Source organism: Hypomesus transpacificus, chromosome 3 (assembly GCF_021917145.1).
Source record: "Hypomesus transpacificus isolate Combined female chromosome 3, fHypTra1, whole genome shotgun sequence".
In the NCBI taxonomy this organism is placed as follows: Eukaryota; Metazoa; Chordata; class Actinopteri; order Osmeriformes; family Osmeridae; genus Hypomesus; species Hypomesus transpacificus.
Genome location: NC_061062.1, coordinates 11,050,143 through 11,075,314, shown reverse-complemented (window position 1 = coordinate 11,075,314; position 25,172 = coordinate 11,050,143). Strand labels below are relative to the sequence as shown.

The 25,172-nt window shown below is 43.4% G+C and overlaps 2 protein-coding genes across 11 annotated transcripts; both read left to right on the top strand.

Annotated features, from left to right (window-relative positions):
* Positions 1-18: 18 nt before the first annotated feature.
* On the top strand, positions 19-11,297 carry si:ch211-195o20.7 (cytospin-A). 10 transcript variants are annotated; one of them, XM_047014006.1, is made up of 12 exons: positions 19-418; positions 1,324-1,433; positions 2,626-3,198; positions 3,344-3,396; positions 7,809-8,374; positions 8,890-8,986; positions 9,121-9,187; positions 9,283-9,343; positions 9,478-9,574; positions 9,693-9,809; positions 10,100-10,159; positions 10,313-11,297. In XM_047014006.1, exons 2-12 carry the CDS (start codon positions 1,394-1,396, stop codon positions 10,400-10,402), a joined length of 1,821 nt encoding a protein of 606 aa, XP_046869962.1. In that variant the 5' UTR covers positions 19-418; positions 1,324-1,393; the 3' UTR covers positions 10,403-11,297. The 10 variants fall into 10 exon arrangements, with proteins under 10 accessions (XP_046869962.1, XP_046869972.1, XP_046869946.1 ...); XM_047014016.1 differs by having other exon boundaries at positions 9,475-9,574; positions 10,103-10,159; XM_047013990.1 differs by having other exon boundaries at positions 9,475-9,574.
* Positions 11,298-12,182: 885 nt separating this feature from the next.
* On the top strand, positions 12,183-24,759 carry LOC124462432 (CD109 antigen-like). Its single transcript, XM_047013978.1, has 32 exons — positions 12,183-12,613; positions 12,872-13,032; positions 13,330-13,358; positions 13,630-13,857; positions 13,985-14,110; positions 14,291-14,330; positions 14,433-14,514; positions 14,600-14,705; positions 14,807-14,927; positions 15,076-15,185; positions 15,339-15,590; positions 15,821-15,925; positions 16,042-16,104; positions 16,216-16,392; positions 16,985-17,074; positions 17,417-17,486; positions 17,752-17,881; positions 18,120-18,216; positions 18,400-18,513; positions 18,720-18,938; positions 19,261-19,402; positions 19,966-20,142; positions 20,261-20,342; positions 20,555-20,786; positions 21,062-21,233; positions 21,408-21,598; positions 21,734-21,889; positions 22,094-22,159; positions 22,894-23,027; positions 23,181-23,337; positions 23,472-23,574; positions 23,656-24,759. Exons 1-32 carry the CDS (start codon positions 12,357-12,359, stop codon positions 23,835-23,837), a joined length of 4,371 nt encoding a protein of 1,456 aa, XP_046869934.1. The 5' UTR covers positions 12,183-12,356; the 3' UTR covers positions 23,838-24,759.
* Positions 24,760-25,172: the final 413 nt, after the last annotated feature.

The window sequence follows — 25,172 nt, the reverse complement described above, 5'->3', positions numbered from 1 at the left end:
TCTCGCAATTGGAATAAATGCTGAATAAATTACCTCTCTGGTCAACTCAACGTTAATCGTCCACATCGGACCAACTACGCGCCCTACTGGACAAACCTCGAACAGGTAGTCTGCTACTGTGTATGCTCTGAAAAGAATCTCTTGACATGAAATGTCTCTTTTCAATTGATAAAGCAGTTTGTTGGGTATCTTAACGTGTGTTATGTTAAAAGTTTTAGAGTACTTTTCAACTTCTTGAAGTGCAGACTTTCTCCCGTGCTTGCGCGCAACCCCTCCTACTCAGTGAAGCGTTTTGATGATATGAGCGCGCTTCTTCGGGAGGAGAAAAGGTGCGGAGAACAAGCGGATTTGTGTTCCACAACCTAGACGAAGAACAAAGGGGTTGAAATAAAAATTATTCTTCCTAGTTCTTCCAGGGGTAGGTAGTTATCTTTTTGATGTTTAAGCGTGTCTGAGGAATTCGACACTCGAATTGAGCTTGTAGAGAAACTTCATGATTCAGTTAAACAGCACTGTTTGTTGGGAAAGAAAGTCCAGTTACTTTTGCCAGGTGCGTTGCATTCAATATTGTATCAAGGCATGCAAGCATTTGATTTCCATTGGATTCCCTAAACACTATTTTCTGTCGTTACAGGCTTGTGTCTTTGATTTCATTTAAGCTAAAAAATAATAGTTTTGGGATCAATCAGAAGTTTACACGGTCAGTTAGTATTCTTGATAAGTTTGTGGGCACCGTGTGTTCCCTTCACGTTGGAGTTAACATTTGACATCACTAAGAAATGGATTTTACTAATTGGGCTAAGTAAGGGTGCTTAATTCTGGTCAAAGCAATGTCCCTGTGTCGGCGCAATACTTGGCACGTTCACGCATGACTAAACTCATAACTTCTCTCTAACATTCAAGGCCAAACACGGCCTCTCTCGCTCCGTAACTCCGGAACTTGAACTGAAAAATGTGTCCAAACAGCGAGATGTTAGTGTCATGTTCATCATTGCCTGCTACGGTGGCGTTGTACCCTGCGTGCTATCCGCACTGTTCTCTCATGAGGATGTGATCATAGGTCTAATTCGACGACTGAGGTTCTTGTCTTGTTTTGCACAACATTCAAATGAACATGCAAACAATCAAGAGCCAACAACATGAGCTCCTCACCGAGCTAGTGACAACTTAGCAGGCTCAAAATGTAACCATGCATGTTTAAGTAATGGAATTCAGTATTGTACATTGTGATATAATTGAACATGGAATATGGACGTCTTCCTTGTAATATGACATCATTCTGTGATGCTGCCAGTTGTTTCAATGGTGTTTATCTGACTCCAGGGTGCCTTCACCTCAGCCCTGACCACGGAGATAAAGCGTGCCCCTCAGTGTTGCCCCCTCGCACTACACTATGGGAAACTTCTCCAGCAAAGATGGCCATGGACCAACAGGTAACACACCCTTGTCTGGATGTTTTTCTTTTCCGTGTCAAGATCACACCTAACAGACACACACACCATAAGTTTTTACAAAGTGAATACCTGTGCCCTCAGACAACTCATTTAGGAAATTCCTGTGGCCAGTTTGTACATTCTAAGATGAATTTGAAATATTTGACACACACACACACACACACACACACACACACACACACACACACACACACACACACACACACACACACACACACACACACACACACACACACACACACACAGGGTAAGCCTTGCATTCTGTCTGCTCCCTGTCTCTACAGTCTTGATCTCCCTACCCACCAGAATACAAATTTCCCCATACCCAGAAACACTCATACACATTTCAACTATTAGCCAATGCTCAACAGGAAACGGAGAGAGGTATAGAAAGAAAAGTGATAGTGACAGTCCTAAAATAATAGACAGAATTATTTGGGGGAAAAAAGAGAGCAATGTGGGGGGGAAAGCGCAAGACGAAAGGATAGGCCAAATTTCAGGATAAATTAAAGGGTGTGTGTGCGCGCTGCAGGGGCTGAAACCTTGGCTCCTGTCCTGTGTGGAGCTCACTCCGTGGTCATTCTCCTTGCATCCCCATGTGATTCGTCAGGCCCAGTCACCCCAGCTGTGATGAATCGGCAGAATTCCCCGGCTCAGCGCAAGGGCAAAGGATTAATCATGGGAGGCCTAATGCTGGCTGACAGACACTCTTACCCAGACAAGCTAAAACACACACACACACACTATCATCTGGACAAGGGTGGCTATAGGAAGTTATGCACACAATTTGAAGAACAGTAGTGTGAGATTCATTCGCCTGGTGGTGAAGCATTGCTTTGCATAGCTTTCTTTCCTATTTAAAGTCGCATCCATTTGAGCCCAGACCATTTTCCAAACAAGGACAAAGAAGGAGTGTTGGTTGTGGTCATTTCCTGTTGATCAGCTGCACCGGAGCCAGGTCTGTCTCCTGACAAGCAATAGACCATTCCTTCTCTTCTTAGAAAGATATGTGTGTGTGCGTGTGTGTGTTGGATGGACTTGTTGGCTCAGCCATCTGCATCATACATCCACAAATGATCACTCCATCCTATCTCTGTTTTCCTGCTCGTCGGTCGGTCGGTCAGTCGGTCAGTCTCTTTCTTGCAATCTTGTTCCCATATCATCTCTCCAGGTCCTCACCAGGACATTTTCCACACTCCTCCTACCTCTCCTGCTGCTGCTGACCCACCTACTGTCCCCAAACTAACCCTCCCTCATCCAGACCAACCAAGGTCTTCAGCCCTCAGCACAGGTGGCAAGAAATCACCTCCTTTTTCAGACTTCATCCCCTCCACCCCCGCTTCTGATTGGAAACCTCTCATGCCTGTCACCCCAGACTGCTCCGTGATTGGACCCACCTCCAGCACCCAACAGGAAAAACTAAAATGTACCGTGACACCTGAGGAACAGGTGGCTGTGGGGTGTAACAATGGTCTGTCCAGTTCGACCCCTAGTGCGCATGCACAGCAGGGGAAGACAAAGATGACAAGCCCAAACCAGCCAAACCAGAGCCCCTCGTTTCTGGATAGCTCATCTTCCCTGGTCAGCCTCTCGGGCCAAAGCTGGAAAGAGAGGGACAGTGGTCTGAGCCAGTCCCTGCTAATGGGGCCTGTTTCTAGGGACAGCCAGGGGGAGATGGAGAGGCTGGTGGAGGAGTGCAGGACAACACTGGGACTCTCTGACAGCAAGGACAAGACAGTGGCAGGTAACCTACACCAGATCTAGACCAAACTAGCAGATGGACTAAATGTCACGAGTCCTCCTTCAAAAATGATATCACACAAGTAATTCAATGCGATGCAAATATTCAGATATTTTGCTCTTTGTCCCTGACTCTCCCTCTCTCCTAGGTGTCCTGAAAAGTCTCCTCACAGAAATCTGCTGTTTGAGAGAAACCATACAGGTGATCAATACTCACATATGATTGCATACACCTGCATTACACTTCTATGCTCAGTAATATCACCAATGAAGAAGCTGTCTTTAAGGTGTCTTGAAAAGGCTTCTTCCAATGTGACACAGCTTGTTCAGATGACTTTTCATCTGAGTCTCATAATGCTGGTTGGTTTCCTGTGGATTATTTGGGTGTTTGTCACTATTGCAAACAAATATATAACAATTCCACACAGCTCAGGTTGCTCTTGTCAAATGTTTATTGGAAATTCATCTAACTTTTTTACCTGGGGTCCTAAGGCTTCGCTGGTTCCAATTTGTATTTGAAGAATCAACACAGTGTGTTTGATTAGTTTTTAGTAGATTACAGACCACTTCAATATTGTATACTATATTTAGTACTTGTTTTTACAATTGGTTATAGTAGCCGGGACAGTTGTGGTAGAAAATTGCTGGATAAATGTGGGAATGTAAACAGGAAGTGACACAATCCCTGAAGCAAAGATTGAGGCGCTGGGATTGTGTTTTAATCATAGTTCTGACTAGACCTCGCCATCGAGGAGATTCAGCAATAACAAGACTCCCTGTCACCCCCACCCACCCCAGAAATGGACCAGCCCTGCAGGGCCTCTGAGAGATGTGGTCCTTCTAATAGCTCACTTCCTGTCTACAGCCCTCTTAAGAGGCTAGGGAGGAAATACTTTTAGATCTTCTTGATTCCTCTCACGCTTACACTATCTCTCTCTTTTTATCCATTTCTTCTCTTTTTGCCATCCAAGGCCATTGATTTTGTTGTGGGCTGTTCTAGCCAAAGGTAGCTTTTCAAGGAGGAACGGGAGTCAGGCTGGTCTCTAAGTTCAAATGCAAGTTCTTCTTTTATCTCATCAAAGAGACAGGCAGTGGGTTTTCCGCAGTGAAAGCCTAAGCATCAGTCATTTTTATATTCTTTACACAAAACCCGCCCTTAACTGAACATTGGTATAGGTGGCTTATTCTTGCTATCTCTTCCTGTTGCTAGCTTCGGCTCATCAGCTGTTAGGAAAGTACCAATCAGTCATAAACGACTAAAGTCCATGTTTATATCTGTCAGTGTTTAGTTTTATGTGTGCCGCCATGTTCTATTCCTGTCCATATACTAGGTGTATCCTATGTCAGTTCCTTCCTATTTGGTGTTTCCTAGGTCAGTTCCCTCCTATTTGATGTGTATCCCCTTGGTTCTAACCTTTGGTCAGTGACAGTTAACTAAGATCATATGTGCTGTGTCTTGTTCTTTTGGTCAATGCTAGTTCACCTGAGGTAACCCTGAGGATAATTCGGGACAGTTCAGTGTGTTCACGTCAGGACAATCAACCAGTTCAGTGATAGCAGTTTTCGGCCACAACATTTTTAGATAGCTAGATGAAGAAGCAAGACAAACCAACAGAACCAGAATTAGGATTCCTTGTGCATGGCTTGTGCAGTCTTCTGATTCCCCTTCAGATCGTTTTTCTCTAATTTCCTGTTTTAGCCCAGTTCTAAGCCCATACCCACCCACCAGAGTATGCTAGCCATGGGCTTTTAGTTTTCTCTAGATTTGGTAAAGATTGGGACAGCTGGAATATGACCTTTCTGCTTTCTTCTCTGTTGGCTGTGCCTCACTCCATCCATTCCTCTCTCCATGCCTTTGCTCTCCCTCTTTTCCCTCCTCCTCCAAGGCTTTGTTCTCTAGCTATTCACCATCTCTCCATTCCCTTCTGATCCCATCTCCCTCTCTAACCACTCACTCACTCAATCACTCCATCCCCCCTTCTGCCTGTACTTGTGTGCCTGAGAAGCACACACAGATCCAGGGCTCTCTTAAGCCCCAGTTAGCCCGTTATATGAAACTCGGTCTATCCAGCAACATGTTGACATGGTCCCTCAGTAGAGCAATATACTGCAAGTTAGCAAAGCTAGAATTTATGAACTCAGTCAGCTCTGGCTCATGGTGTTGTGGGAGGCTTTTGTTGAGAGGGAGAGAAAGAGAGAGGGGGAGAGAAGGAGAGAGAGAGAGAGAGAGAAAGGGGGGGAGAAAGAGCGAGAGAGGACTGGTGTGGAGGAGGGGTCCTGGGTACTGAGGTATGCTGGCTGTGGGGGGTGGGGTGCATGGGGTTGGGTTCTGAGGTCTGCTGGCTGGGGGGGGGGGGTGGTTCCTGGGGTTGGCTCTTGTTGTCCTGGGGAACTTCTCAGAACCCTACAGTGGGATAAGTTCCAGGTGAACGGCACTGCACATTTCAAGGATTAAGTTTCCAGCTCTTAGAAGGCTAGGTTTATTTAGTTTACATTCAGAATCATGTGTGTGTTTGTGCATGTTTGTGTGTGTGTGTGTCAAATCTGCAATGCAGAGTGAATGGTAGGAACCAGCAGGAGAAATGGCATATCCTTGATATGCAAACAATATAGCATGAATATATTGACTAAATAAATGTGAAACTGTGTATAGTCTTTTTCCTAATGAGTGTGTAGGAGATGGTTTTCTAACTTGCAGTTAGTGTCTGTGGAAAGCTTGAAAAGGCCCACAACACATGGTCCGTCCATGCCCTGTGTGTTAGAGGGCTCTGCTGTGGATGTGAACTGAGGTGTGGGACAGATGGTTAACATAGACACTCACACACACACCTTCATTGTGTACATGAGTGTCTCTGTGTGTGGGTGTGTGCATGTCTTCATCTGGGCCTGTGGTGGGGCACAAGGTCAGTCCATCAGGGATTGTCTGTCTCTCTTAAAAGGAGAATCAACACTCTTATCTCTGTGTGAGATGAGGAGTGCCTTCCTGTTCCCCTTCTCAGACAAGCCCTAGTTAGTATGAACATGCAGCACGCCAGTGTTTCATAGATCCAGGATATTGACAGGTATAAAGATGTGCACAAACTTAAGTGTGTTGGTGTATGGTCAGAATATGGGGAAAACATCTCTTTCAGGGTTATGTCTTCTGAATGTAACGGGATTCATTCACTGAAGTTTGCTCTGTGTGCTTACAAAGTGCACTAGCATGTCAGTTGAGCAGAGTGGAAATGTGGATTTGTTGCTAAATGTTCTGAGAATGTTTGTCAGCGCTTGTGTATTTGCACTTACTCTCAAATGTGTGAAAGAGAAGTTAACATTGTGCTTCAGTGGGATGGGAATGTGAGAATGAGGTGTGAGAGAAAGAAGAGGGTAGAGAATATGATCTGTGAGTACATATACAGCGTGTGTGCGCTAGGAGGATTTAATAGGGCCCAGCTGTGGTCTTGAGTCTCTGGTCAGATGAGGAAACAAGTTGGCTCCGGTCTCCCTGCCTCTCCAGCCCTCCTCTGCATCTCAATCCATTCTTCATTTAATTAACAAGCGACCCAACCCCTCTACTCCTCCACACACACACTTTTGTTCCTATGTGTGGTCACATTGCAATACACACACACACATACACTCTCACTCACTCACATTCAAAATGTTCTGAGTCTGTGCTTATTCCCTTTTTCCCCTCAAGCTTTCTCTCTTCAGCTTGCTTGCTAGCTTTCTCTCTTGCTTTTGAAATAATCTGGTATCGTTTACATTTTGGGTCAGTTCCTGTCTTTTAGTGCCTCGCTTGATATGTGTTCACATCCACAGGCCAGTGTGTTTGTGCATGTCCTGGGATAGGATACTCTTCAGACCAACCTCAATCATCTAGAATACTTTCATTTCTCTCTCTTATCTCTACTCAACTGATCTGAAAATGTAGGATTGTATAAATATAAAAGTGGATTGTATATTCTCTGGAGCTTTGATTTCATATGTTGATTATTTTCTGTAGGAAGGAGATTGAGAAAGGAATGCAAGTTGAGAGGACTGTTGAGATGCACTCCTGGCTTGATGGCTTTGATGAGTCACGGTTGGGGTCACTTCCGACCTCGATGAAACCAGATTTTCAAGTTCAAACTAGTTTGAGCAATCCTTTTACAGTTTGAAGTTGCAAAACATTTGGTGTTTACAAATCATGTAGTTCCATTTTTGCCAGGTTTGTTGTTTTAAAGTGCTTCACCTGATGGGGTTTTAGAGTAAAGCACTTTGGCACAAGGGAAGTGTGCACATCATTTTGTTTACTAAGCCATCCTGTGCTTGCTAAGGCTTGCCTCCCATCCACTTCAAATTTTCAGTTGTGTTAAGGAAGCCAAATAGGTGTTTGATCATCAAGGACAATGTCAAGTTTCCTATGTTTTACGTATTTGGCAGTTTCATAGACGCACGGTGTGTAATCTAAATCCACTATTACTTTAACATTGAAGCCTTGTTCATAGTCCCTATCCATGTAATATAATGTGCTCTGAGCATGACCAAACTGAGAATGAAATGTAGCAGCAACTTTCAAGGAAAGCAAGCAAGTAAAATTGAATTCAGTTGAATTTTGGATGTTTTAGTAATTGGCAGTTGTTTTTCTTACAGACAGAAAGAGTGGAACGCGGGGAGTGGCTGCAGTTCCAGTCTGACCTGCAGGTGGCAGTGACTGTGGCCGACAGGCTGCGTTCCGAAGCAGAAGAGGAACTGAGCGCGCTCAGAACGGCCCACCGGGACACTGAGAGAGAGCTGGCCGCTGCTCAACAGAGACAGAAAGAGACAGACATTCAAATGGTCACTCTGAGGGGAGAACTGAGAGAGAGCAGGCAGAGGAAAGCCAGCCTCGCCCAGGCCCAGGGAAGAATTGAGGCCCAGGCTCCAAATCCGGCCCACACACATACAAAGGCAAATGTGGAAACACACGCCCTTGAGTCTCAGTTTGGACGGGGAAGAGAAAGAGCGATATGCAAGATTGGAAGAGGAGGAAAAGGGGAAGGGATGGAAAAAGGAAGTCAGAATGAAAAGATGAAGAATGTTGTTGAGGAGGAATCGCACATTGACGTGAAGGGAGTGGTCAAGAGGTACCTGAGGAATGTGACCAATGAGGAGAGGAGTGGAGAGGAGGGGTGTGCCCCCATTGAGACTCGGAGGATAGGTACCACAGAGAGGTCAAGGTGAGAATCATTCATTGTAGACTATATACAACAATAACATTTTAAATCATTTTTTATATTGTGAACTTTCTCTCAACAAATATGTGCTAAACCTATCCATCCAAGACAGACATTCATCCATGACTTCTATCTATCTTATTAATGCAGACTCATCAAGTTGCAGCTTGTCAATCCAGTTCAATTTCTTACAAGCATTAGATAAACAGTATGAGAGGAGTATCCACAGCAGGCTTCATCAGCAGGTACAAGTTAGTGTGCAAGTTAGTAGTTGGAATAGATAAGGCATTCACAGGGGCAATTAAGGGCATCCATTTTCCAGGAACCATTCAAATAGACTTGCATTGATTCAAGGCATGAAGTCAAGCAAGGATAGCAGCCAGCCTATCTAAAAAAGGTTTGCCCAGATTGTCAAGACTGACTTTTAGATTTCAGAACATTAAGCGGTGCTTTTCTGTCCACTATACAATATGTGAGGCCATCTCATTAACATAGAATCCTGCTGCATGATATCATAGAAGCCTGTCCAGACTTCCCGTCTCCTCGGATCTCCCTGCTGTTGAGAATGGAACCTCCCAGTTCACTACTGCCACAACAGCAGGTTCCACAAACAAGGTGAGACTATTTTGACTTCTGGGGTCCAACCATTGGCATCTTGAGGTTTCCTAGGTCTAATTGTCTGGGCTGCTGCTGCTGACTAGTGGCAAAAACAGTAATGTATGAATATGTGAATTGTGTTATCTCTCCAGAATCTTAATCAACCAAGGGCAAGAAAAAACTTGGAACATCAGGACAGTTGGTCCAGCACTCACACAGGTGTGTGTCTATGTGTAAACAATGTACCATCTCTTGAAGAATTATTGCCTACAGTTTGTTACAACTCACATTCCACTTTATTTGTGGAATTATAGGGAAGCAGGAAGAGACTCTCAACAAGTACAATTCTGCACTTTCAGACATGCCCCCAAGCAGGTGAGTCCCAACACACCGACAAACACACCGCTATCGGCATTACTAGCCACAGTTTAGTCCTAGTATCACACTCCTGACCAGGAACATCAAGGTCTTCTCTGTGGTGTCCCTGTTACTGTGTTGAATGGCAGCAGATCCCAGGATGGGTTCAACCTGTTGCTCCGGCGTCATGGAGGCTCCAAGAGAAACTCTCTGCTGCGCTGGTGTCAGAGTCGCACGCAGGGCTACAAGGTACGTGCGCGTGCTTATGTGTCACTCAAACTTCACACGGTTCGCTGCACTTGAGCCGTGTGTGGGGTTTTGTGAAGTAATCCTGGATGTCTTGGCTGGCTGTCTGTCCCCTGTACAGAACATTGACATCACCAACTTCAGCAGCAGCTGGGCAGATGGTCTGGCCTTCTGTGCTGTCTATCATACCTACCTCCCTTCACACATCCCCTACTGCACCCTCAGCCCTGAGAGCAAAGTGGGTACACACACACACACACTAGTTTGTGTGTCCATTCTTGTGGGAACTCAGAATACAGGGCCTGTTTTCCCTAACCTCAACCCAAACCCTATCTTCTAACCTATCCCTGAATTCCAACCCCTCCTTTCATACAATTCTAACCCTAATCTCCCCCCCAAAAACCTTTGAAGTAGCACTAAGAAACAAGTACAATTCTTCCTTACTTTGCTATTCTTCTGGTCCTTACATTGCACACACACAATGTCAGTACACACACACAGCCTGAAATCCTATTTGTATGTCCCTAGAAGGAGAACCTCAGCCTGGCTTTTATGACTGGAGAGAATGTGGGAATCACACAATCACTGGTGAGTCATGATGAGGAGCCAAGGGACTAAACCCTCTGAATGCTTCCCTTTGGCTCTAATACACACATATGCAAAACGACTCGCACAAACAAGTTTGCTGTGAAATTGTTTATTTTGTCTCTAGGTGTTTATCCTGATCTGTGTTTTCTGCAGACTATGGAGGAGATGCTGAGACCAGGAGGCCCAGACTGGCAGAGGGTGCTGGTCTATGTGGAGAGTATTTACCGACACTTTGAGATGTGACGCTCTAGATCGGTCCTCACCCCAAATCTGGCCAGGGTTCTCATAGGTGACTGAAGAGGTAGACCCCCCCCCCCTCTCCTCCTCTCCCAAACACTGCTAATGGCTAACCAGCCCTTGATTTAGCCCTTGACTTGGATAGTATGGAAATCACTGATCATTTGTTTGAATTCTCTAGAATGCTTCCTTTTTGTCTTTCTCTCTCCCTTATCTTTCTTAAAGCTATCATGATTTGGTTGACTGTGAAAGCCTTACAATTTATTTTGCCATATATTTTCAGAGTACTCAATGCTCTGAGATTTTTGTTTGAATCTTTGTGGGTACAACAGAGCCACCTTGTGGTCATGGTGTGCATGCACGTTTCTGCATGCCCCCACACTGCTTCCTTGACACAGTGGAACTACTGTAATCACATCTTTTACCGAACATAAGTGCCTTTTGATTTCAGAGTATTTCATGTGAAGCACTTTGTAAATAATGCACTTCTATATGCACTTTTTGATATGAGGATCGATATGTAGATAGACGCATCATAGCAGGGATTGTTGTTTGGCATGCTTGGCTCATGCCCAAAAGCTCTTGCCCTGCATTAAAATCAACTCCTACGTATAAGCATAGTCAATAGGAGTGATGAAGAGAAAATGAATAGGGATCAATACTTTGTAAATCTCATGTAGAAGTTGTGGAAAGCAATTTTGCCCCTTTTCCCAGAACATGAATCCAGCCAGTTTCAAACTGTCAATGCTGTTTTGGTATTGAGTGATGAACTGTAACTATATGCCAAAGTGGACAAAGCAAAGTGCCATGTAGTGGGAAATACTTTTGTAAAATAACCTGTAAGAGTGAAATTAATTAATGTTTTTCCAAAATAATAAAATAAATACTTTTTGGATTTATAGAACAGTCTACTTCTTTTTCTGTAGATTGTAACAGAGGTCTCATTACCTCACTGGAATCTGATTTACAATATGTTCTCAATGAATGACCAAGGCAAGGTTTGGCCTTGACTTGATTGCCATCTCCAGGTAAGACCCTGCTGCTGCACTTGTCATCACAATCTGTTGTTTTTGCGTTGCTTCATACTCTTTGGTCTGAAAAAGATTATTGAGAAAAACATAAGAATTTTTTGGGAGAAACATCGAAAGTCACATTCTGTTCAATGACATGTTGCACTTTAAATATACAAAGCCTTCCAGTAATTAAAATGCATTTCTCAGAGTTCTAGCCTCATTTGGATAATTGATGATGGCACCATGAGAGAACGATGATTAGTACAACAAAGCCTTGGTCACCCTCACCCTCTCAGCTGTCATCACACGTCTTCACACGCACTTACCACCTCATGGAAATTTCACACCAACATATCAAATGGTTATGAATTATTAAAAGTTAAGAGCAGACGGTTATAGTACCACTCTAATGAGTTTAGACCTTTTAAAAGAGATGGTGATCTTAGAAAAAATGCTTGGAAAGGATGTGAGAAAGAAAGTTTGTTTTTGGTGAAAAAAAGATCTCAATTTTTGTTAAGGGTTTTCATTTAGAAGTGTCGTTTTGGGTAAAAAGGTATTAGGTAAAACGTTATAGCTTCACATGCCATTGTAGCTATAACCCTTTCTCTACACCACAGTTCATCCTGTTTCCATGGGAACTACAGAACTGTACATAATGTACAGTGTTGCTATATCCTTTCATATAAATAAGTCGTCTCATCCTTGTTGGTATGTGTGAATACAGTTACTTACACCTGTAAGCAGGTGTTGTGGTGCCTCTGTCACTACCCCCCCCCCCCCCCACACACACACACACACAGACATGTACACACCCATGGGGTCATGATTAGCCTTGGGCTTGACATGCAGGGAAAGGTGATACTTTGTGTGTGTGTCTGTCTGAGGGAGAGAGAGAATTGTTCGAAAATTGAGCTTGTGGTGTGTGTGTGTGTGTATTTGTGTAGTGAATGACTGCTTTTGAGTGTGTCCCTAGGGCACTGGGACAGTATTGGAGTTGGGGCTTTGTCCCAGACTGCAGGTTGGTTGAGCCCAGAGAGAGAGAGAGCGAGCTGTCTGCCACTGGTGAATTTGTATGTCTGGAGTGTGGACCAAGAGACAGTTTCTGTCATAAACTACAGTTGAAGATGGAGTGGATCTGCCTTCTCGGCGTGTGTTTTGTATTTATTTACACTTTTGATCTGAACTCTGCTCAAGACACCCTCAGGTAAATGCATGTTCGGAGCTGAATAGATAAACATCCAAACAAATCACATTGCAGTAGTGTACATGTTAACTTGGTACAATTATCTACGTAAATAATGATCATTCAACTAAAGTATGGGATACATTTGTTGGGATGTTTAGAATTCTCTGTAATTTTTCAGTAAGAAATCAGTTCCGTGTGTGGAATATCTAATGTCAGAAACCTCTTCCCCGCTCCCTCCTCTCTTCCTCTTCCTCCTCGATATGTTCTGCCTTGCAGGACTGGACCCACTTACTTGATCTCAGTTCCTGATGGGATGCTCATAGGGACTCCCAACTCTCTTGCCGTCACCCTTCTCAGCAACGGGCCTGTCAGGGTCACAGCAGAGGTGAAGCAGGCTGACACCAGCCTAGTCAGAGCAGAGGAAACCTTCACTACAGGTGAACTGGACCTCGCTTGATTTGATAAGAATGCAATGATTTAAGAGACACTTTTATCCCAAGTGACATAAGGGGGGCATTGAAAAGTGCAATCTCTTGATTTTTGGTCAAGCGCTCTACCACAGAGCACCCACCTTTTTTTCATGTTGTGTATGCGGGCAGATAGGTGGACCAAGCTCAATTTAAAATGTGAATGAAACATTCAGATGATGTGGGTTTGTACAGGACTACTGAGTGATGTGGGCTGCCCTCCAAGTTTAGTGCTTTTATCGTATGTGCTGACTGTCTTTTTCTCAGGTTTGACTGGAATTCTGACCATTCCTCCTGTAAGTACGAGTTTGTGTTCATTTAACAGCCATTTCTTTCAGGTTTTGTTATTTTTAAAAGCTATATTAACATTAGATTCATTTTGTAAAACAATGTAAGACAGATTGCAAAGAGGGGTGGTCAAAAAATAAATATAGGCTTCACCTCAAACTGGAGATATTGATAAATAGTCATTTTTACATGACTTAAGATGGGATGTTTAATATGAGACAAATCCAAATGTACAGTAGGGTTGGGTGGCTTTCACTGATGGCTGTTTTCATCTTTCAGATCCCTGAAAGCTCTACCAGTTACAGCCTTCCATACACTGTGGTGGTGAAAGGCTACAAGGGGGACCAGGAAGTCTTCACCAACACCACCACCCTCAACATCCTATTCACCACCTTCATCCACACAGAAAAGTCCACCTACCAACCTGGAGAGACTGTTAGACTGCGTATTCTCTCTGTCCAACCCAACGGCAGACCATTCAAGAACAGCCTGGATATTGTCATAAGGGTGGGTCAGTTTCACACTCAATCCTGTGTCCAACAAACAAAAAAACTGAGCGCTGAAAAGATGTGTTTGTTAGCATTGTGTAGGGTGTAGTTTGACTGACATCCTTTGTTGGTTATGTCCCTGCCAGGACCCCAAAGGTAATGTTATCCAAAGGTGGGAACATGAGGATAGCCATGTGGGATTTGTGTCTAAAGAATTTCGACTTTCTGATAATCCTATCTTGGGGACATGGATAATCGTTGCTGCAATGAAAGTAAGCTTTGTACAGAGCCATCTGCCCATATATACTGTACTTGGACAGTTGGATCTCAAGATAAGAAAGACTGTACATATATTCAACACATCATATCACTGTTACTATTTTTGGTGGTAAAGAGTTGGTACCGAAAAGTGAGTCTCAGACTGACTTGAGTGGATGTCTCTTACTGTCTAGGAGAGGACCACTGAGAGCAGCTTCACTGTGGAGGACGACAGTAGGCCACATTCTAGAATCCAGTGTTGATCTTCGACTGTTTAAACATACAGGACAGCATGTGACTTGGTTACCTAACGTCTGTTAATATATGTCTTCATAGAGCCACCTCATTTTAAAGTGTTACTCAGGACTGCTCCTGAGATCCTTGTGGGGGATGACATCATTGGGAACGTGACTGCCCAGTACGTTTTCTGAATGTGTATACATATCACTTGATCCATAAGTGTTTGGACTTGTGTTATTGTCACCATCTTGTGTGTTGTCCAGGTTCTTCGATGGACAGCCAGTGCAGGGAACTGTGTCCATCTCAATCACTCTACTGTCCGACCTAGACAACTCTGTCAACCCATTCAACCTGAACATAACCAAAGAGGTTTCCAGACAATAAACTGTTGTCTCCTAAACTAACTTTTAATTTACGGTCCTGATGTGGTTACAGCTGTCTGTCAATTGTATTTTTACTTGATCTTCCAGATCAATGGTTCAACCCAGTTCTTCTTCAGTAAGGATGACCTGCTTCCTGGCAGTTTAGGACTCCCTGATGCTGAAAGCATCACCATCTTTGTCACTGCTTGTGTCACTGCAATATCAACAGGTGCGTCAATCATGCACAAATGAAGAAACATGAAGTTAACTGTACACAACACTAATTTGTAGTTTTCTTTGTATGTGTATGTTTCATGTACAGTCTCCCTTTATAGGATACACGGTATATAAACTGTAAATCTCTTGTATTTCCTCAGGAATCACAAAAAACAAGACAGTGCCAGTGAATGTCATCAAGGACATTTACCAACTTGATTTCCAAAATCACCCACATGCACTGAAGCCATATTTGCACTTCTACACTCAAGTAAGGGAATAAGAACCACACACTCCACTTGGTTTCCAACTTGGTTTTGAGTAATTTAGTCTCACTCACTTTATGCCAGGGGTTTAAATCATTAAAATTAATTTGAAAGAATTCAGGAAGTAATACATTAATTTGAACAAATTAATTCCACAGTTGAGAATATCCAGGTCTGATCTAAAGCCACTCAGCCTGGAGGGTCCCACGGCGTCTGTGTCGATTGAAGTCACTCAAAGAACATCCAGTTCAAGGGGAAGTAGACAACAACAAGATGGCAGCAGCATCTCTCCTCCAACCATGATGGATATTGAGGGAGGCTTGAGGAGATTCATTCTCCCTGTACCAGAGGACGGGGTTGTCCTGATCGAGTTCCTGTTAGAAAATGAAGTAGAGATGCTTGTTATCCAGGTACATGGCTCAAGTTTCCTGAGGTTGTTGCTTTTATCCATAAGAATGCTACAGTATAGCGTGCAGAAATGTGCCATTCTTCAACATTGGTTAAATGCATGTTTGTTTGATTTGCTGCAGATACATTTATATTGTCAAGCTAAATCATGCTAAGAAAACTAGCTTGAGGCCTTCTCAGACTTTTTTGAACAGCGTGTAATCTTTGTGATGCAACACACTGTGGTCCACAGGCCAGGTTCATGTTCATTGAGAAGACTTTGGAGATATACGACAGCAACATCTCTCCATCTGACTCATACCTCCAGATCCAACCAGTCAACCCCATCCCTGCTCAGGTGATACCATCCATACATAGATCTGATGTGGACTAGCTTGGATGAATAAATACTTGATTTTGGCACACCTAATAATGTAAACATTTTTAGTTAAATTCTCTGTCTTTATTTTCCAGATTGGGGATCAACTAGAAATAAACATTGAGAGCACGTTCCAACTCAGTGAAATTCACTATCTGGTAAAATAGCATTGGAAATAAATTACATTTGTGCGCTGCCTTCTACCATACTTTGAAAACCAAATGTATGATTATTCAGTGCCCTGGTTTGACATGCCCTGTCATTTACAGGTGGCGTCCAGGAAGCAGGTGGTGGACGCTGGGACACAGGCTTCCCCTTCCTTCTCCCTCAGCCCGACAGCGGCCTGGTTACCTGAGGCCTGGGTCACAGTCTACTGGATCCTCCCAGATGGAGAGGTTATCAATGATGTTGTATACATCCCCATCTCCAAAGCCCAGCTCAACAATGTAACTAACAACCACTATTTCTGAAGTGAACTGAATGTAATGTAAACAACCAGCGGCCTACTTTTTGAATATATGACTACAACTGAGTGTCAGTGCGTTCAACTTTGGTATTCCGAAACATTTAAAGGTGCATGTTTTGATTGATGGGTTAGATGGTAAAGTCACTGAGTGAGCGAGGGTGAGGGATCCATTTACTGTGAATAATTCTCACAACGTAGGATGAACAGGAATAGAAACAATGTCTTGCATTTTATAGTAGAATAGTTTCCTGTGGCTGAATGAGAAAGCCCATATCAGAAGTCTGAAACCAACACCTCTGTTAAATCCAGTTTAAAAGTCAGTCATCAAACAATACATTGTAAGATTATGTTCAGAGATTGATTAATCCTTTTGTGTGGCTGATTGACTCATGACCAGAATTTTTTCTAACAGTCTCATCAGATCTGTTTTATCAGGTATCTTTTCAAAGTCAGACAATGGAGGAGTCTAAGTTGCACTAAACTGGTCAAACCAGATGTAACATAGCTGGATGCCTTCTTGTGAATGTTGTGAGTGTTTGTTACAATGCTTTTGTGGGTGTTTTTCTTTCCAGGTGCCTGGGGACTTGGTGGAAAATCTGTATGAGAAGATACAAATTCAGAATGGTTTGAGGGCGATGGACAACCCATTGTCTGTGTTCAAGGTAATTGCAGCTTTTACGGTCTCATAAACCATATACACCCCATGATGAATTAAATGAACCATTTAAGCTATAAACAAGATCTGTTGTTTTCAGTATATTGTTACATCAGGATGCCTAGCTGACCTACATGTAAGCTGCTAGACAAGATGCATCTGTGAACTACATGTGGGCTAGAATTGTGCTACATGTTGGCATCTTATAAGGTCAACTGATTGTGGACTTTAAAATGGCGATATGATTCAGTCCACGCACAATAGGTTTATTTTTCTTCTTTTCACTGAAATATATCAGTGAAATTATGTGTGAAGCATAATATGTTGTATTGGTTTGCAACCCCTTTAGGCAGGTAACCTGGTGGTGCTGACTGATGCAAATCTTAACCAAATAAACGAATCTATGGAGTTTCAAATGGGTATGGTTGATGAAAAAAAACGCTCACACATGAAGCTTTTAATCAATCAATGTACCCACTTGATGTATGAATGTTATCATTATTATACCTTTCCTGCTGTTTGGTCCTTCCTCAAAAGAGGACTCCCTCTTGTGGAGATGCAGCATAATACGACACATTCCATCACCAAGTTCTAGAGAGCTAACGTATCTGAAACATTCACATGTTCACGTGATGGATTACAACAGGTAGAATGTTGCTCTCAAGTCATCTGTCTGCTCTTCAGTGAGAAAGGAGGAGGCAGCAGAAGAGGTGCAGGAGGCCCTGATAGAGGCCCTGATAGAGCAGGTACAGTGGGGGGACCTGAACTCCTCCATGAGGCAGGACTTCTGGCTGTGGGAGGATGGTATCATGAGGTGAGAGATTGGACCAGGGCTTTCAGAGCATAGGAAACATGGCTGAGGACGCAAGCATACCTTTGATGCATTATCGTGCTTTTAAATGCTTGATTGAGAATCGTTTACGTATTACAAAACACCTTATCCCACCGTATCGTGAAGACGTTTCTTACCTTGGGACAATATTGTTTCTTATCACTAAGTTTCTTTGCACACTCTTTTCCCCCTAAATTTCTTTTACACTTTTGCTTTTCAGTGCGTTGGCCCTGGACAGTGTTCATGTGACTGAAGACATCACTTCCTGGGTGCTGTCAAAAAACAATGTCTACGGCCTTGCCTCCATATCTCAAAGAGTATGTCTGCTAAGCAGTAAATCTCCACAACATATATAAACATAGTATAAATTAAAATATCTTATTGTCTACTACAGGGACATTTTTGTTCTTGTTGTTTAAAGTCATTGTTAGTTTTTTATGGAAATGTATTAAGTATCCATGGTGTTAATATAGGAGTGTTATTATGGGATGTCTCCACAGAGCATCTTGTCCCAGGAGCTCCAGTTGTCTCTGAAGGTGCCAGCTCACATCACTAGAGGAGAGCAGCTTTTGCTGGAGGTGAACATCTCCAACTACCTGGATCAAGACAGCGAGGTACGTCAGAGACAAACTGCCGGTTTTCTTGCATCTTCCCGGAATTAGGAATCAAAGCATTTTTTTAATAATTTCTTGCCAAGGGAAAGAATGAAATCTGAATGTGAAACTCCTTCCTTGCATCTCCATCTTCTAACCTCATTATGTATCAGGTTTTAGTGACTATCTATAACTGGTTTCCTATTCCTCTTGTTGGTTCACCTCAGGTCATAGTGTTGGTTGAGAAGAGCCAGCAGTATGAGTTTGTTTTGGAGGATCAGGGAGACATTACTATGGCAAACGCACGCAGAGTAATCATCGAGAGTCAGGGCGAGGCCTCTATGCTCTTTCCCATCATGCCACTGGAACTGGGAGAAATTGAAATATCTGTACACGCCAGGTCCGCCAACTCCTCGGACGACATTGTCCGCACCGTGCTAGTCAAGGTACAACTGCAAACGTTGACTCAGGTAGGGCCATCATGTTTCTTTAATGGCACCCAGGGGAAAGGATTAATGTTGCCCTTTCCTCCACTGGCGATGTGATCTGTGGCCTCCAGAAACAAGGACAGACACCATAATCTGTGGGAAACATCCCAAAATGAGAATATAAGTGAAGCAATAAGGATAACATGTGAATCTGCCTGTCCTTAATGTGCTTGTCATTACAGCAGAGCGTCGATGGATTAAGCTCCATCTTCATTGTTTTCTCCATTGTCTGGTACTCATCTTAAACCAAACCCCTTGTGTCTGCTCTACCTCCCTGCAGCCCGAGGGCGTCAAGTGGTCCTTCTCAGAGACTCTGTTTCTGGAGGTTCCTCCAGATGAGAGGAACCTGTCCAAAACCGTCAGCTTCTCCTTCCCCCCGGACGTAGTGCCTGGCAGCCAGAGGGCACATGTGGAGGTGGTTGGTACGTCCCCCATCCGTCTTCTGTTCTTCCTCAAAAGCAGCGCTTTACAGTGTGTTTGGACAAGATGGAAAGTTTACATTTTGTGGGCTTAACCGCAACGTGTATACCCACTTTTCATTGGGTGTTTAAACTACTTGCACATGATGTCAAAATGAAATCTGTTTGTCTGAGGTATTAAGTATAAAATGATAAACGGACATGATGGTTATCCAAAATGCTTACAGTGAGCGTTTTTGCCTGGTTATTTGGATTACCTTCAGTCACGACCAGGGAAGTTGGGTATTTGTCATGTTAGAGTGTCGAGCAAGCATACTTTTGTTGTTCAAGGCGTAACATGTTTTATATATACTTTTTAAAAGCTAAATAGGGATGAGAGGAATGCCTTTCTGGTGCTTTCTGTTTATTTTGGGAGTTTCCCTTTCTCTCTTTCCCTCTCTCTCCTCTGAAACATCCTCTGGCCAGGTAATAAATCTGCTCACAGCCTCCAACATCATGACTCCATTACCAAAATATGTTGTGTAACGTTGAAATCCTTCCCACGTCTCTTCCTGTCCCAATGACAGGTGATATCCTGGGCCTGTCCATCAGTGGTTTAGGATCCCTGGTTGATATGCCTGTCGGCTGTGGTGAACAGAACATGATCCTCTTTGCTCCAAACGTCTACGTTCTCCAGTACCTGGAGAAGTCTCTTCAAGCTAATGAGAAGATCCGCAGCAAGGCTCTGGCCGACATGGTGTCAGGTAATCAGTCTTTAAGATGCATGATGAACTTTGCTCAAGGTGTAATATACCTTTAGCATTGGTTTTACATAAAGGATGCTCACAATCACAGACGTTTGTGTTTTTGCGCTCTGAGCAGGTTATGAGCGAGAGCTGTCCTACCAGCGAGAGGATGGCTCCTTCAGTGCCTTTGGAGATAGCGACCCTGCAGGCAGCACATGGTGGGTCTTCAGGTGGCGACGTCAATGCATCTACGGACTCTCTTGTTACTGTTTCTCTGTCTTTTTCTCCCCATGCCTTATACCTGCCCCCCTCCTTCTCCCCCCATGTCCCACCCCCTGGAGCCTCCCTGCCCCTCCCTACCCTCCTCCCTCTCCCCTCTCCCTCCCTTGACCCACCCCTTCCCCCTCCCTCGCCCCTTCCCTACCTCCAGGCTGACAGCGTTCGTCCTGAGGAGCTTCCTCCAGGCCCGGCCCTTCATGCAGATAGACCCAGCGGTGCTCTCCAGGGCCATGGCCTGGCTGGTGGGCCGGCAGGCGACTCTGGGAGAGTTCACCGAGGCTGGGACGGTGATTCACACAGAGATGCTGGGGGGCATGGAGGATGGGCCTGTCTCTCTCACCGCCTATGTACTGATGACCCTCCTGGAGGACCAGGCCTACGTGGTGAGGAACTCAGGCATTAACCCTGTAAAAAGAAGACATTTCCAATTAAAGATCTAAAAGTGACGTTGTAATTTTACAACAAGGGGCCGGAGTTCTAATGCAACTAAATGACATGCATTACTCCATGAGCCTAGTCATGTTAGAATATTATTAAGAAACATGAGGACACAGGGATACGGAAAGGTTATGCTTAGTGTATGCAGACTATTTTATGAATATTACTTCTTCTTTTTCTCTAACCTTCCCGTGAACCTCTTTCCTGTCTCTTGTTCCAGAGCATGTTCTCTGGCAATGTTCCCTTGACTGTAAGCTACCTTGAGGCCAGAGTGAACAGTGGAGTGTCCAGCAACTACAGCTTGTGTCTGGCAGCATACGCCCTGTCTCTAGTCAACAGCCCTGTGACTGCCACTGCCCTGGGTGAACTCACAAGGAGAGCAGATATAAAGGGTAATGGGTAGGGATCCGGGGGAATTACTGAACAGGTTAGGTGGCCAGGAAATCCCCTAGGCCTTTCCCTACATGTTGGGTGTTTATCAAAGCAACAGTAGTCATTTGTACTCACAACTCTAATTTCCAACAATATCATGACTGACCTCCTGGATCCCTACTCTTCTCCTCCAGATGGGGTCATGACCTGGAAGTCATTGGGTGCAGCAGTGCCAGACAGTCGGCAGGCACGCTCATCTCAGATAGAGATGGCGTCGTATGTCCTGCTGGCTCTGTATAAGAGAGGCAGTGTAGTGGAGGGACTGGAGCTCATGAAGTGGCTCAGCCGGCAGAGAACACACCTCGGGGGGTTCGGGAGCACTCAGGTGACGCGGCTCATTGGCTCTGTACCTCTGTACCTCTGTTTCTCCAGCTTTTGTCATATCGAGCAAAGCCCCAGTAGCCTGTCGGTTATCTTTAACATCTGACCTCTGAATCTTTCACCCCTGACCCCTTCCCAGGACACAGTAATAGCCCTTCAGGCCCTGGCATGCTATGCAGCCTTCAGCGGGGCCAATGCCATTGACATCAGCATCAGAGTGTCCTCTCCAACTTCTCTCTCCCAGAACCTCTTCTCTATCAACTCCACCTCATACATGCTCCAGCAGGGCCAGGAGGTAAGCATACTTAATAACACGCTGCATTCTGGCTGCCTATTCTTCCACTATGCATTCCTTGTATTAATGCTCTGCTCATAATTTCCTGTGAAGGGCAGATCTTCTGTTGCATTTTGCAAGAGGAAAACTCATGTCTACCTTTGTCTGTGTAATGTTTGACCATGGTGTTTGTAAAGTGCATAATTGCATAACTTTTTATTTCAGATTGATGCTGACCAAGATATTGTCGTTGACGTGTTCACAGAGGGCAGAGGATTTGCCTCATTTCAGGTACAGTATTGGGACAGAAATGAGAATAGGCCAACTGTTTTGCATTTCAAGATACATACACACTGTACAAAGCGCCAATGGTGGTCTCAAAATGGCACATCCTCATTACTAGTGCATTTCAATCATGCTTCATGTCCAGACCCCCACCTAAATAGAATGGTCTCCTCCTTCTGACTTGGTCCAGCCCAGCATATAAACAAGAGCAGACCAAATGCAGGCAGCAGCTGGGTGCGATAGCTAAGTCTCCTACAACGCTGTGCGTATGCTGTGGCAGAACGGGTCAATAAAGAAGCAGTATGGTCACTTGCCTCACTGGTTCAGCAATTACCATCTGGAAAGCATAGCTTCCTGTTTCTGAGGAAGAATCCCTGATTGTATCTCGCAAAGGATGTGATGGAAGGAACCTGCTTCCAATTGTGTTTGCTTCTGCATTAGTTTTAAACAACTGGTTCTCTGTTCCTGGCCCTCAGGAAGTTATTAGTATCTAAACTGCATTTAGGAAGTAAAAACAAACCAGGATTTTGTCATTTCATAAAACAGTTTTTGTGAGAGAAAAGGAGAAATAGTATTTTGTCAACAGCTCCATGAAATATGGTAGCGCTTGAGTTACCCCAAATACAAAGCAGACATTCCAATAATAGATCAATTGTAGAAATACGACAGATCAATTATAGGCCTGTCCCAGATTAAAACCACATTGACTGATTAGGACCACCCTTGTATGTTCCATGAAGATGAATGTGTTCTACAATTTGGAGAGCAAGGAAGAACTTCAACATGCTTCAGATCACAAAGCCTTCTCTCTTACCGTAACTGTTTTGGAGGATGAGAAAGATCTGGACCATATGAACTTATCCATATGTACTAGGTAAGTGTTTGCCTGTAATGCCAGTACAGTGACATCATTGTAGACCCACTGTAATATACTTTTATTTTACATTTCTGAAGGTTAATATTCTGTACATGTTGAGTGCATTCTAAAACAGTTAATCTGATTGGTGGTCTGGTGTTTGTGGACCAGACTGCTGGAGAGCCAGATGATTCCTCGGACAGGCATGTTGATGCTGGATGTGGGCATGCTCAGTGGCTTCACCTTAGCCCCAGATGCTGTGTCTGTGGGAGACCTGATCAGAAAGGTTGAGATACTGCCTGGCACAGTCAGCATATACTTAGACTCAGTAAGTGAGCTCATGTGTACAGTTTACATTTTTAAAGCCACAGTAGATTTGATTCAAGTTTCCTTGCTTGATATGATTTTAACTACGTGCCATATGTTGCAGTTTTCTTGAACAACATTTTCTTGAATTTTCAGCTGAACACATCAGAGGTGTGCATCAGTCTCCCACTTGTGACTGTCTTCAAAGTGGCCCATCTGCAAGCTGCTGTCGTCCAAGTGTATGACTACTATGAGCCAGGTAAGTTACCCTTTTAGCTACCTAGAATTGACTCACTCATTTTCTCTCACACACACTGTCTCTCTATCCTAACTCCCATAGGCCGAAGAGCAGTGAGGTCATACAAGTCAGACATCATGCACAAAATGGACGCCTGTGGCTTTTGTGGAGAGCTATGTAGCCACTGCAGGACTGTGATCAGTGTCATCTCTTCCACTCATTCACTCAACAGCGCCTCCTACACTCTGGGATGCCTATTTGCAATAATTGTCTTATTGTTATAAGATGGGACACACCGACAGCCATTGTCCTTTGGCAAACACTGTTTTGCTTATAATAACTATTCAGTTAATATATTCTACATTATATCCAGTACTTTAGCCAAATAAATGAATGATAATGAAGATACAGACTTTGATTTAAGCTATTATAATATCAAGCACTGGAATTTGTTTTAAATGTACTTGTCTGGTATTGGTAATGTAATCCTGTGCACTTGATTAAATGTTGACATCCGACTGTAAATATTTGTTCAGGAACTTAACTGGTTTACTAAGGCAGCTCTGTAATTGAGATTTATGCATAGGATCAGAACGCCATGCTGTAGTAATTGCATTTCTGTATGCTTAAGAAGTAGACACATGATGAAAATAATATAATGAATATATTTTCAGCCAGATGTTTCAGTGCAATACCAATTTATCTTCAAAATATGAATGCATTGACAGACAGAATAACTTCTGATACAGACCTTAAGCACATCCGTCTGGAGTTGGCTGGAAAACAAAATAAAAGCCATTAGTTCTCCACATGTGTCTGTCTGGAACTGTCTGTTTGGAAGAAAAGACAGACATGTTAAGCTGGGGCAGTAAAGCTGTGAATTAAGATTTATTTCAGCAGGACTTCCCTTGAACTGCAAATGAATGACTTTTGGGGGTTCAATATGTTTTCACTCACGGTGATGCATGATGCGTTTGGCATCATTTGGTCATTGCGTGCACAGGACACCTCAATGACTGTATAAATCTTGCCACTTGAGAAGGAATGCACCTTTCATGACCTTTTAGGACAAGTGCTGTAGACCAGAGGATAAACATGGCTACCTTATGTAATCATTGAGTAAATGTACTATATTTGCCATCAACAATGCAATTGAAGACAAATGGGATCGATTGTACAGTTTATGTATTCTATACAATGCATTGTCAGTCGTAAATATATATATATATATAACTATTGGCTTTTATTTTGTTCTATATAGTATATATATATATATATATGTATATATATATATATATATATATATATATATGTGTAAGGAGCACATTTGAATGAGATAAAACAAAACAAAAAAAAACTGACTATGACTTTGAAAATGGTTTATTGATGATTTGATATTAAGATAAATTGGGTAAAGGTTTAATAAAGGTTTGTATGAAGGGAACATGACCGAATGACCCGCAAATAGAGCATCAATATGTTTGTGAAAAGCCCAGATGATCTAATCGTTGATGTCTGATTCCTATCTGGAGCATCTCTTCTCCTGGTCCAGAAGCTGCAGCCATACCTGCAAAAGAACAACACCGGAATGAGCAACTCAAGCTTAATAAATCATAAAT